General features: G+C 53.6%; 1 protein-coding gene across 1 annotated transcript in view; it reads left to right on the top strand.

Annotated features, from left to right (window-relative positions):
* KY (kyphoscoliosis peptidase) overlaps positions 1-9,477 on the top strand; it is a 48,646-nt gene extending 39,169 nt beyond the window's left edge. The window contains exons 10-11 of the mRNA XM_005669860.4: positions 1,152-1,342; positions 5,090-9,477. Of these exons, the coding sequence (XP_005669917.2) occupies positions 1,152-1,342; positions 5,090-5,988 (1,090 nt within the window). The 3' untranslated portion in view covers positions 5,989-9,477. The remainder of the gene's footprint in view (positions 1-1,151; positions 1,343-5,089) is intronic.
* The last annotated feature ends 3,649 nt before the right edge of the window (positions 9,478-13,126 follow it).

Raw genomic sequence — 13,126 nt, 5'->3', positions numbered from 1 at the left:
ACCTTTAGACCCTCCACTGTCTAAAGCCCCCTCTGGCTCCCCAGCTCCCCCCTCCACCCAAGCTCTAACAGCATAGTGTTCATTCACAGGCCAAGTGTGCGCAAAGGCAGGGCAGCCTCTCTAAGCATCTGCAGGTTCCCCTGAGGTCCTTGGCCATTTTACTGTGCGTTACATGCACAGGTGCTAGAATTCTCTCCTGCTGCCTCCCAGACACTGGGGCTCTGCCTCCTTGTCCCTGGGCTAATGGGGCTGTATCTTACCTCTGAGGAAGGGGCTCTGGTTTGTGGAAAGGGGTGCTGGGATGCGCAGGCACCCTGGCCACTGTGGGGCAGGGTGGCTGGGATACTGAGGGCTGGAGCATGTCCATCCTCCAAGGCTCTGGCCTTAACCATGACATTTGTGCTGGATCTTAAAGTCCATCAGCAGCTCAGATGCCTTTTCACCCAGAAAAACGAGAGCATTGTCTCATCTATGCAGTTTAAATCCTGACAGTCCTGCACGCAGGGCAGACACGAGTGCACACACACATGCACGTATGTGCAGGACACATCCGGTCACACCTCTCCTTTGCTACATCAGTTCTGGGTACTGCTCACTTGGGGCCGAGTGAAGGCACCCCCATCTCAGAGGAGTCCCCTGTTCTTCTGATCCCCATCACTGGCCTCCAGAGAGCCGCATCTAGGTGGCTCCAGGGGCCACATCAGGCTTCCCACCTACACAGCTGCTCACGCTGGGTGTGGACAGAGCCCGTGCACCAGGCTTTCCCTCCCTGCCTTCCTGCCACTCCACTGGCACCTGGTCTGTGGGTCACGGCTTTGCTCCCTTTAAATCTCTTTGGCTTTGAGAGCAGGGAGAGCTCTTTCTCCGCGTGGACACAGCCCCACCTGGGCTGTGGCCTTCTCTTAAAAGTGGCCTCGGATCCTGCCTTGCCTTCTATTTCTGGAAGCAACCCCTGAGGGAGCACATGCAGGGCCCACGGTAGGGTTGGAGATGGTGCCTCTTCCCGTTGACATGCGGGCGGGACCTCTCCTGTGGATGTGTTAGCCCAAGGAAGGCCCTGAGGACCCCCTGTGAGCTCTCCGCTCCATACCCCCTGCGCAGCCGGGACCTGCTCCCCCCACATGGCTACTGACCAGCTTGTCCCCCTCCAGCTACAATGAATTCTACTTCCTCACCCATCCCGCTCTGTTCATTGAGGACCATTTCCCAGACAACAAGAACTGGCAACTGCTCAAACCTCCTCAATCCCTGAGGCAGTTTGAAAATAACATGTATCACAAGAGCGAATTCTACAACAAGGGGATGCTGAGTGCCCACCCGGAGACCTCCATCATCAAGACAGGTAACCGGAGCCTGGGGGCTGCCCTGCCAGGACCCAGCTTGTGTCAGCTGTACATGGAGTTGCGGGGTGGGGGGCGCCAGTGCACGGCAACTGAGGCTGCCCAGGCCATCAGGCCATCAGGACAGGACAAGGCCTCGGATCACATTTAGAAGGACCAATGCCCCTCACGCCAGCATAAACCAAGACGGGGATGTGATGAGGTCTGTGGCTCAGTGTGTCAGGGAGCCAGGGCTGGTGGGGGGTCGCTCTCAGCTCAAACACAGGGAAAGGGCTGCCTCACCTCCCAACAGAAGCTCCCAACTCCTGGCACAGAGTGTGTTTGGCCCAGCAGAGCCAGGATCCGCATGTCAGTGGACTAACCAGCCGGTGGGGGAGCAGCGGGGTTCTCCCAGGACAGAGCACTGGGGGGCTTTCTTAAGGACGTAGCCACTGGGCTGAATGTTGGGAGCTGGAGAGCAGGCATCACAGGATACAGGGACAGACATGTTCCAGGAAGGACACAGCAAGGCCCCCAAGGCCTGAGCTCAAGCCCCCAGAGGTAGGTGCCACCTGGCCTTGCACAGCTGTCTCTTACTGTGCTGGATGCCTGCTGGTCCCGCCCACAGCTTTGCCTCTTTTTGTCCTGGAGGCAGGGCCAGCCTCATCCAAGTGACTTCCCTGGGGCTAGGCAGTGCAGGGACTGGAGCTGAGCTATCCTCGGGGCTGGCCTGGACTGACGTTCGCTCCCCACCTCCCCACAGGGGCCACGGGCAGCCCATTGGGTGTATTTGTGAACTATGAGGCATGTGGGGGGCCGGGCTTAGGAGGCCCAGAACCATAGTGCAGGGCTTAGCCCAGAGAGGTCAGTGCACCTCACACTTCCGCCAAGGGCTGTGGGCCCCGTCTCTTTCCCCCAAGGGCCTGTGTGCTCCCAGGAGGGAAGACCTGAGCTCACTCGGCATTAGCACAGCGGGTCGGGGGTCTGCGGGTGAGCCTCACCCCACACTGCAAGGCCATGGGGGCACCAGAACACAGGGGCCCCCACATTCGTCCCTGCTGATTTGTCCCTTCCACCTCATAGCAGTCTCCTTAACCAGGTTGCTGAGCTCCTGAATACTTTTTAAAACCGCAAATACCTGGCAGCTCCCGCTGCTAAAATAACAGCATGAGGCTGCCATCGCTGAGTGTGGCTTCTGTGGGGATGTCAGACAGGGCGGGAGGGGCCAGCGTGCTCTTCTGGCTGTCATAGGCCCTGGGGCCATGGGAGGAATGGGCCAGGCCACACCAGAAGATCGCTACCAAGGAGTTTGCCTTTTCAAGAGACAGAAATGTAAACGTTAGGTTTCTCAATCTATAGTAAAGCTAAAATTTGCTTGCATATTCATGAAGCATATTTAAAGACTGTTTCTTTGCTGGAGCGAGTTTTGTTAAGAGTGGAGATAGGAAGAAAGCAGAGAGGGAAAACTGTGGTGGGCCTAAGACAGGAGGGAGGGGAGGGTGAGAGAGGGTTGGGGAGGGGCGAGGGGAGGCGGTCACAGGCTCCCCACCGTTTATTTCAAGGCTTCCCAGCCATTCGACTCACCTTTGCCAAGAGCCCCCTGAGCCAGGTGCCCTGGCCAGACCTGCGACGTGGCAGGAAAGGAGGCAGGAAAAAGCCCTTCCCCATGGCGCCTGCATCCAGCAGGGGGAATAGATGTTACAGCAGTACTAAGTTCCCTGAAGGAGATGCAGGGCCAGGAGAGAGGCTTCCAGGCAGCTCAGCCTCACAATCAGCTAGGGTGCAAGATGGAGCAGAACAGCGGCTATGAGCAGTTGAGGGCTGAGACAGCTCTGCCCACCCCCCACCCCACAAGTTGTCTTAGAAGAGGAAGTGAGGGGAGAGGAGGGATTCAACTGAGAAAGGCTGATACCAAGTGACCAAGGCTGTTCTTGGTCACTTTCCCTTGGCGGTTACCATGGGACAGGTGTCCCACTGTGGCTGATGGCAGTGGAGGAGTGTAGACAAAGAAAATAGCACAGAAGCATAAAGAAACTCACAACTAGTGTGCCAGAAAGGGAAGGGATCAGGTGACAGTCAGAGGGGTGGAGAGAGAGCCAGGCCAGGTCGGTGATGGATGCAAGGGGAGGAGAGGACTTCCAGGAGGGCATGGACAAGAACCTCCAAGGAAGTCACTGGTCACCTGTCGAGTGGGGACAGAGGTCAGATTTCAGAGAGCTGAATGAGTGGAGGAGAACTGCAGTGGGAAGGGTTTGGGAGAAGATGGCCAGTGAGGAGTTGGCAGTGCCTGAGAAGGCAGGGAAAGTCTTCTAGACAGAGGAGCCATGAAGAAGGCAAGGGGAGAGGCCCCTGGTGCCCCCAGCCCACAGCCCGCTGCCTGCGTGGGGACTGTCACTCCCATCATGGGAGGTAACACTGAATGCAGGAGCTGAGCAGCCTGGAGTCAGGGCACCTCGTGGCTGTTTCTGTGGGAAGTCGCGGGACCCTTGTCCTAGAGACCAGGCATGGCTTTCTGCCTCCCCAGCAGGGGCACTGGACCCCCGACTGGGGAAAGCTCACTAGGGAGCATGGATCAGATGCTAGTCTGGTCCTTCCTTTGTGTTCATCCACAAATGGAGCTGCGGGGGTGGCTGGGACAAATAGCAGGTGATCGGCTTCTGAGAGAAAGGCAGGGCGAGGCCCTTAGAGAAGCCCTGCCCCTCCCTGGGGTCCTGTGAGGCAGAGGGGACCAGGCAGGGGAGTGCTCCTGGACTGCAAAGATGGAGAACTGACTCCCTGACCCCCACACAGTGACTGGGACAAAGGAAGACAGCACTAAGGGGCAAGGGGAGAGGCAGGGAGGGGTGTGGATGCAGAAGAGCCTCCCATGCACTCACTGACTCCATTCAAGAAGCCTGGGGTGGGGGAGAGGGATGCAAGTAGACAGCCCTGCCCCTTGAGCACAGGAGGGAGGCCATTTCAAGTGGGGTTTTTGTTTTGTTTTTTGGTATTTTTGTCTTTTTAGGGCCGCACCGGCAGCATATGGAGGTTCCCAGGCTAGGGGTCTAATCAGAGCTGTAGCCGCTGGCCTACACCACAGCCACAGCAATGCAGGATCCAAGCTGTGTCTGCGACCTACACAACAGCTCATGGCAATGCCAGATCCTTAACCCACTGAGTGAGGCCAGGGATCGAACCCACAACCTTGTGGTTCCTGGGCGGATTTGTTTCCCTTGCACCATGATGGGAACTCCCCAAGTGGTTTTTAAGGTAAGGAGTTGACATGACAGCTGTGACACTGTGAGGACCAGATGTTGTAGAGATCAATGTGAAATCAAGTCTTGTGACTTGGAGGTGACAGACAAAGGGTGGCTCTCGAACCAGGGCCCTCCTTGCCCCTCAGCCCTCTCCCCTGACCAGGAACCAGGCTAAGCCTTCATGCAACTTTCATCCAATGTGAATCAAATGGGCCAAGTGAGCACATACAACTGGGGGGCAGATTTTTTTTCCTGAGACCTCCCAGCTTTCAGCTTCCAAAGAGAACCACCCAGAGCAGTAGGGGAAGCCTTCCAGCCATGTGCTGCCACCAGCTTCTATCGTGTTCCGTGAGGCCACATTGGTGTGTTAAGAATATCATGGTAAAGATATTTACACCACGGAAATGGGGGGTGAGGGTGGGGGCAGACGCTGTAAGTCAGGGTTTCCCCCCCAGAGATTCCGCTGTTAAACATTTACCAGCACATCAGCCCAGGCCAGACCCCTCTCACCTGACCCGGACTCTCTCTGCACAGTGAACGGGAAGGCCACGGTCACCATCGAGAGCTGTGCCCCAACGCTGTTCATGTTTATGCTCAACGGCAAGCAGGAGCACGGGCTGCTGAGCCTCAGGAAGAACGGGATGAAGCTGGACGTGTACCCTCCAACCGTGGGCACCCACAAGCTGCAGATCTTCGCCAAAGGCAACTCGGAGATCTACAGCTCAGTGCTGGAGTACACGCTCAAGTGCCACTATGCAGATATCGACGTCCGGCTGCCCGCTGAGCTGCACCAGCCCGTGGGCCCCAGCTGGTTCTCGGAGCAGATGGGCATCACGAAGCCATCCCACCCCGAGCCCGTCATCTACACCAGTGATGGGCGCTGCTCCATCAGCTTCGGCGTGGAGGAGGGCATCAGTGTCCTGGCATCGCTGCATGGGGACGACGGCCCCATCACTGAAGAGACGCAGCGACGCTACATCTTCCAGCTGCACCGGGAGAAACACACGGAGCTGAAAGTCCAGCTGCCCCACGCTGGCAAGTTCGCCCTCAAGATCTTCGTCAAGAAGAGGCAGGAACCGGGCAACTACATCTTCGTCTTCAATTACCTCCTGTGCTGCACCAACACGAAGGTGAACTGGCCCGTGTTCCCCGAGAGCTTCGGCAACTGGGGGCAGGACAATGAGCTGCTGGAGCCCCTATCGGGCGTGCTTCCCGCCAACCGCAACGTCCCGTTCAAGCTGAAGCTGCACGGTGTCGCCAAAGCTCTGGTGAAGGGACAGGACACGTGGCCGCTGACCCTGAACCGCGAGGGCTACTGGGAGGGCAGCTGCAGCACGGCCGGCTGCCAGGAGGTCTACGTCATGGTGCTGGAGAACGCCAACCACAATTTCTACTCCTACATCCTGAAGTACAAGGTGAACGACACCCAGTGAGAGCCTGGCCCAGGGCAGCACACAGAGCCCCGGACACACCACTGAGTCTGCATGGAATCCCTTCTGGGCCTCTGCCTCCGTCTCCCTGTTCTGCCGCGGAAGCTGTGATGTTTGTGTTCTGGTGGCTGAGGCGACAGAGGCAAAGGCCCTTTAGAAGACAAAGGTGCTATGTAAATCCAAGGTATTGTCAACTCTACACCACTGCCCAGATGCCCCCTTCTCGTGCTGATGCTGTTGTTGTTCTAGGGCCGGTGGGAAAGCAAGGACACTGCCCGGGCTGAAAGCTTTTCCCTGTGATGGGGAGAGAGGAGAGGGCGTGCTCTGGGAGGCTGCGTTATCCTGAATCCTAGAGCCCCTTTCAAGGAGCGTCACTGTGTTTCTCCCAGACGCCGGAGCGGGAGTTGGACAATCATCTTTTTCCCCAGACCTGACCGTCTTCCGCATTCCTGCGGCTGCATCTTGCTCTTCCAGGGCCCGAGAAGGAAGGTGTGGGAGAGGAAGCAGACCATCCACAACCCCTGTATATGCCAGGAATGTGGCAACAGGAAAGTTATGGGAGATGCCAAGGCAGCCAGTGCCTGCTCTTGGGTGTCCTGGGTGGGAGGCAGAGGACGAAGAACACTTTGCCCTCCTGCCATCTGAGTCTAAGGGTCTAGGCCTCTGCTCTCAGAGGGATTAATTCGGTCCAATCTGTCTAACTGGCTCCTCCAGGCCCTCTCAGAGCCTGTGCCTTAGGCCCGCCCTGCACCTTCCCCAGGGAGCCTTAGGAGGCTACTGGGCCCTTGGGGAGCCCTGGTGATAACCCTAAACAAAGACCAAGACAGGTCAGGTGAGGGAGTGATGAGAATGCTGCCAGGCCCCACTCCCCCGCCCCCAGATTCCTACCACCAAAGCCACACCTGGGAGGACTTTGACCTACCTGGGAGTGGTTTCTTTGCTTGTCCCTTCCATCCCTTCTCAGACAAAAGAGACCCCCAGGGCCCTCCCTCTGTAGGGATGTTCAGAGCCCCTTGTCTGCTCAGGCCTGAGAAGGCTTGGCTGCCCAGCTGGCCCTTAGCAGCACCTCCGGCCAGCGTTGCCATGACAACAGTGGGCCGTCTGGCTCCAGTGAGGGCGGCGGGGGGGGGGCGGGGGAGAGGCCCTGAGAGGCCTTGCGTGTCCGCTGCAGCACCATCTCAACATATGGAGACATTGAAGGTGCTCCCTCCTGCCCTCCTGGCTTCTCCAGCTCTACAGCCCCTACCTGTCAGTGCCTTGGCCCCTGAGGGCCAGCTCTGCCCAGCTTTCCCCCCAGGCTGCTGCTCTAAATGCCCCCAACTTCAGCCACAGTCAGAGCCGGCCCAGGATCCTCAGCCCCCTGTACCTTCCTCCTCACATCTGTGTATGCAGCAAGTGGAACACTTAATAAGCACCAGGTAGCGTGTCATGCTGACCCTTCACAATGGGACTGCAAAGAGAGCCAAGAGGCCCTGCCCTAGTCATCCCAGAGCTCAGGGTGGGTGGCAGCAGCCTCCAAGGCCCAGGCCTGTCTCAAGTTCCAGGCTCCCAACACTTGAGTCCATCATCCCCTTGGGGTCCCCCCCCCAAAGACCCCGCCCCCCACTGTCCCCCAGCATGGACCCACCCGGTTCAGAGCAATGTTATGGGTGCCCATCCTCCATCAGGCCGGCGGCCCTGGCGCATGAAGGCAGTACACCATGGGGGGCTGAGCTGCCCTGGCCTGTGTCCAGTGTCCTCTGGCAGGCTCTGCCACCCAGGCATTCAGCACCGTGTCACTCACGCCTGGAAAATGCACAAAGGCCGCAGAGGCGGAACCGCTGTGCACCACGACAGGGAAACAAGGGGAGTTTTTAACACCCTGAAAACAGCCTTTTCTCACTCCTTTGATTTTATGGGCTGAAAGAAATGTGCTGTGTTTCATCAAAATAATAAGTGCCTTCTATGACTCATGTCACTCACTGGACCCAGAGCTGGCTGCTAGTCCTGCTGAGAGCGACATGAATCTTTTACAAAATATAATTGATCTATACATCCTGGAGCACGCAAAGGATGCCACCCAGCAAAACGGGAGCTGTCCGGAGAAGGAGAGGCCCAGCCTCTCAAAGCAGTAGGGAGCGGCCCCCTGATCGTTTAACCAGGAGCCTACCCCCCACCCCGCCCCCGCACCTTGTAAAGACAGCTGTAGGCACAGTCAAACAACACTTGAGTTTCTTTCCACTTGAAGTAAAAATACATGAAATGAAATCCAATCTTCATGAATTTTTACACGCATGCTGCTCAAGGTAGAATTCGGGGTTGCATTTTGAAGTCTTTTATTTAAATCCCCATCTTTGTTTCCTGGTCGAGGGGTCCCAGCGGCTTGTGAAGTGGCACGGGTGCCCCCTGGTGTCCGACTGCAGAACTGCGGGTGCTGCAAACCCCCGTGAAACTGAAATCTGTCTCTGGGGATTTTAAGCAGAATTTGAAAAATGCAGCTGAAATGTTAAAATTCCCTGAGTGCTTTCTCTCATGGCTTCTCAGCGTCTCCTCGTGTGCACATGCAGCAGGTCGTTCCCACGCACATGTTCTGAGGGGAGGCTGGGAACCACCTGGCGTTGTGAGAAGCCATGAATATATTAGGATTTGGGAGTACTTTGCCCGGAGATCCCGAGATCCCGTAGGAGTGGATGGGACAGCTTTGACCATACTCATTCCTACACTAGTGAAGGAGTGAAATGGATGGAACTCAGAGAGCTGTTGCTGCAAGTCCTAGGATGGCAGCCTTCAGGCCACAGAAGGACAAGGAGGGTTGGGGAGGGTTGGGGAGGGTTGGGGAGTGGGATGGGGCATATGGGCTACAACCACAACTGCAATTCACTTCTTTTCAGCTGGTTTCGGAAGCGCAGCCAGCACAGCTGGACTCTATTTGCAGTCTGATTGTGAGCATTGTGTGTTTCCCATATGTGACACTGTCCCACCAGGACACACTCCTCACAGCCTGCTGAGATGAGAAGGAAATAAATAGATTAACTGAAGCATGAAGGATTTAGGCTAGACGTACAGAAGCATTTCCTGTTGTTAAGCAGGAGGGACAAGTTGCCAAGAAAGTCTGTGAAATCCTCTTCTTCTCAAAGGACTGGAAAGGTAGAAAGCTTTTCCCAGTGGTCTGGGGGCTTTGATGCTGCACTGACTGGGAGGACTGGGTTCTCTCCAAACCAGTTTAATTCTTGAAATGCACGAGATGGCCCACAGCACAGGGGACCGGGATGGTATTGTCGCGTCCTTTGCTGTTGGCAGAGTGTTCAGCGGTGGTGTGCGTTTGTGTTCCCTGTCAGTTTATCTGAGGTCGATCACTTCTCTTCATTGGGATGCATAGCTGGAACTCTGAAGAGGTGATTACTTTTCATAACGTGTGCATTGAGTTGTGTGGGCCAGTGGCTGTTGAGTATGCTTTTCCCACATTGTTGCTGGTGTTGTTTTTCAATAAAATTTATATTCATTTTTATCCAACAATGTAATTATCGATCCGTTCTTATCCCTGTTCTCACAAGGAGGGGGAAAAATAGGAAAAAAACACTTTCATGTTCAAAGGCAGAGCTAGGAAAAAAATCAATGTCCCAGCTATTTGAATGTGATGGTGAGATGCAAATAGAATGTCAGGCAAATAGCTATTTCGCATTAAAGGAAACATAATTAGGTTAGCTCCAGCCCCTCCTTGGCTCACATGCCTTTGAAGAACATGAAGGCAGTGTTTCTTTCATTGAATCTTGTTTAACTTGAAATTTTTAAAGTCGATCCTAATTTCTGTTTTTAGTGGGAGAGGAAAAAAAAATGTTCCCCAAATGCCTATCAGCCTACTTTTTGTTGTTGTTTTGGATATATGCAGATATGTATTCCTTGATATTCATAAGCTTGCAGAAACTTTCCAGCAGCTTACCTAAACAGATTATTCATAAATTAGACATTTAAGGAAATAGAGAAAATGAAAATCTAGACACCTCTGAGAAGCTGCCGTAACCATGGAGACCATTCTCGTAGCTGTAGTGTGAAGGACAAAAAGAATTCATGTTCCCAAATCTGGCCTCACTGTGCCCCACACTGCCAGACCCACAAACAGGAGCCCCAGCACGATTCTCCTTATGAAGGGGGCCCTGGATGACCCATATCTTTAACAGCATGGTAAGAAGTCAGAAGAAGCAGTCTCCACATAATAGAAGGAGGAACTCTCGAATTACTAGAACAGTCTGAAAATGCCAGTCCCGGGGCTGGAGTGGATGACCTCCGAAGTCCCTTCCAGTCCGGAGAGTTTGTGATGCTGTGTCTCCATGAACAGATGCTGGCAGGCGGTAGGCCTGGGATTGTCAGTGGCGGAACATCTGAAGGGCCCTGCTGTGTTAAGAGCCTGCCCTGCAGCCCCCAGCAGACTGCGCTGCTAGCTTCTCTCTTGCCCGAGGGCAAGGGGGCTAGAGAAAACCCAGCAGAGGGACTGGAGGGGACACAACAGCCCCTCACAGGATGCTGTTCTATGATTTTGTGAGCAGAATTAAAGAAAACTAAAAGTCAGGCAGCACCTGGGTTGCTCTCCCTTGCACATCCCAAGCACATGCCCAAGTCGAAAGATACCAAGCCAAAGTCATTTCTCTCCACCCAGGTCACCTCCACCTCCTCCTGGGCCCCCAACCCAGCAAATGCATCTCCATCCCAAAGTTAAAGTCAAGGCAGCTGCTGCATCACCCCCGTGAGGAGGTCAGGTCCATCCCTCTGGGTTCCATATCTGACCTACTTGTCCAACTCTGCGGCCTCTCCATTCTGCAGCCTTTGCACTAAGTCAGGCCCTCGCTGTCTCCCCTTGACATTGTGTAATTACTTCCTACCATGCCATCATGCCCCGCCCCCAGCCCGGTGGGTCTCCACACTTCCTCTTACATGGACACCAGGACTGTTGTGTAGGTAAAGATGAGGTTTCTTTGAAAACCTCCCAGAAGTTTGCCATCTCAGGAAGGCACAATTCCATCAGGTACTGGTGGAAAAGGTAGGTCTTCAAATAGAAACTGGTTTTGCCATAGAAATACTAGATGATCCAGCAATTCCCCTTCTGGGTATATATCCAAAAGAACTGAGTGCAGGGAATCAAAGAGATATGTATACACCCACATTCATAGCAGCATTTTTCACAAAGGTCAAAAGGCGACAGCAACCCAACGTTCTTCAATAAATAAACAGCTAAGCACAATGCTATATACACAAACAATGGAATATTACTCAACCTTGAAAAGGGAGGAAACCCTGACACATACTAAAACATGGATGAACCTTGAAGACATTATGCTGGCTGAAGTAAGCCAGTCACAGAAGACAAATTTTGTGTGATTCCATTTATATATTTCCTAGAGCAATAAAATTCAGAGACAGAAAGTAGAATAGTGGTTTTGGCTGGAGAGTAAAATAAGTTATTTTTTAATGGGTATGGAGTTTCAGTTTGGGATGATGAAGAAGTTCTGGAGAGGAATGGAGGTGATGGTGGCATCACAAGGTGAACGTCCTTAATGTCCCAGCACTACACACTTAAAATGCTTAAAGGGATCATTTTTATTTTATGTGTATTTTGCCACAATAAAAAATATTTTAAAAACAAAACAAAACAAAGCAACTGGCCTTAATAGGAAGGCAGGTAGAATCCCATAGTCTCCTCCTCTTCCCAGACTCTGAAAAGGCTTGGTGTCACGGATGTCACTCGTAGGGTACGGTGTGACGACAACTCTTAGTGTCACAGTCGGGGAGGATGTCTGACAGGTGCAGTGGTGGTGGCTGCAGAAGGTCACCCTGCAGATGGAGGTTGTGGTAGAGGATGGCCAGGGCCCCTTTGGCCATGAATAGTTTTATGGAATAGCCTTTCCTTTATCTAATGATGTTTCCTGCCCCGGATCCTGCCCCAGGGCCCTGTTGGAAGGGGCTCTAGAATCTAAGCTTGGTGCTTCTGTTCGGGAAGACAGATATCGCTGGTGGCCTCTGCCAGTGCCACCCACACCTACCCAAACAAACCCAACAAATGAACCTTCCTACAGGATAGCTCCTAAAGCCCCAGAAGAATCTGTTGTTTTAGGAAAGAACAGCAAGATGGCAAAACTTTGATAGAAGACCTAAAAAGCGTAAATATTTTCTATCTCCAGGACTATCTCCAGGAGAGTTGACCTCTCAGAAAACAATGGTCCAGCTAACACTCCTGTTCTTTGAGCATCCTTGTCCCCCAAGCTGATCTTTTATTTATTTCTTATTTATTTATTTAGTCTTTTTGCCTTTTCTAGGGCCGCTCCCACGGTATATGGAGGTTCCCAGGCTAGGGGGCGAATTGGAGCTGTAGCTGCTGGCCTACGCCAGAGCAATACCAGATCTGAGCCATGTCTGAGGCCTACACCACAGCTCACGGCAACACCGGATCCTTACCTCACTGAGCAAGGCCAGAGATTGAAGCCACCATCTCATGCTTCCTAGTCAGATTCGTTAACTGCTGAGCTGCAACGGGAACTCCCCAAGCAGATCTTTTAAAGAGAAGCGCCTACAGGATTAGGCATAAAAGAGACTATGTGCCTCAAATTCCTTGTGTATCCAGTGGCAAAGCTGAGTCACGAGGATTTGAGAAAGAGAAGGAAACCTGGACTTAACTTAAAAACGTTCTCCAGATATTTGGTCCTTGCTGCCTGGAACACTGGGTTAAGAAGGATTCTGAGGTCTCATTGGGCTCAGTAGGAAATAGTGTTGTGATGAGCTAGGGAGTCATAGACTTCACATTGAGGGACGAGGTGTACCATGCATTTGCCAATTCTGACTCAAAGCCAGCCAAACCCAGGCCAAGATCAAATAACACAGAATATTCATACCATGGGTGCATGGGTGAGCTCTGGCTTCTCAGCAACCTCACCTGCTAATGGACAACCAGTCAACACCCATCATAGATACAAAGATGCCCTGGAGGCCCCCTGACAACCTCTGTGCTCCAGGAGGTCACTACCCAACCCACCCACATGGAGAGCACAAATGCAGGTGGGCATAGTGCTCCAGGAAGGAGGAGCCACTCCGAACTTGGGTGTCATCTCATCTCATGATAAAAATAGCACCTTGCTTTCAGAATAAGTGATCAGTACGTGTTTGAGAACATCAA

The sequence above is a fragment of the Sus scrofa genome, chromosome 13, assembly GCF_054392235.1.
Source record: "Sus scrofa isolate SSC_HxYL_T2T_F1_AM1 chromosome 13, Sscrofa_HxYL_maternal_Yorkshire_Landrace_v2.0, whole genome shotgun sequence".
NCBI lineage: Eukaryota > Metazoa > Chordata > Mammalia > Artiodactyla > Suidae > Sus > Sus scrofa.
The sequence above is the reverse complement of the archived record's forward strand: the minus strand, read 5'-3'. Positions and strand labels throughout refer to the sequence as shown.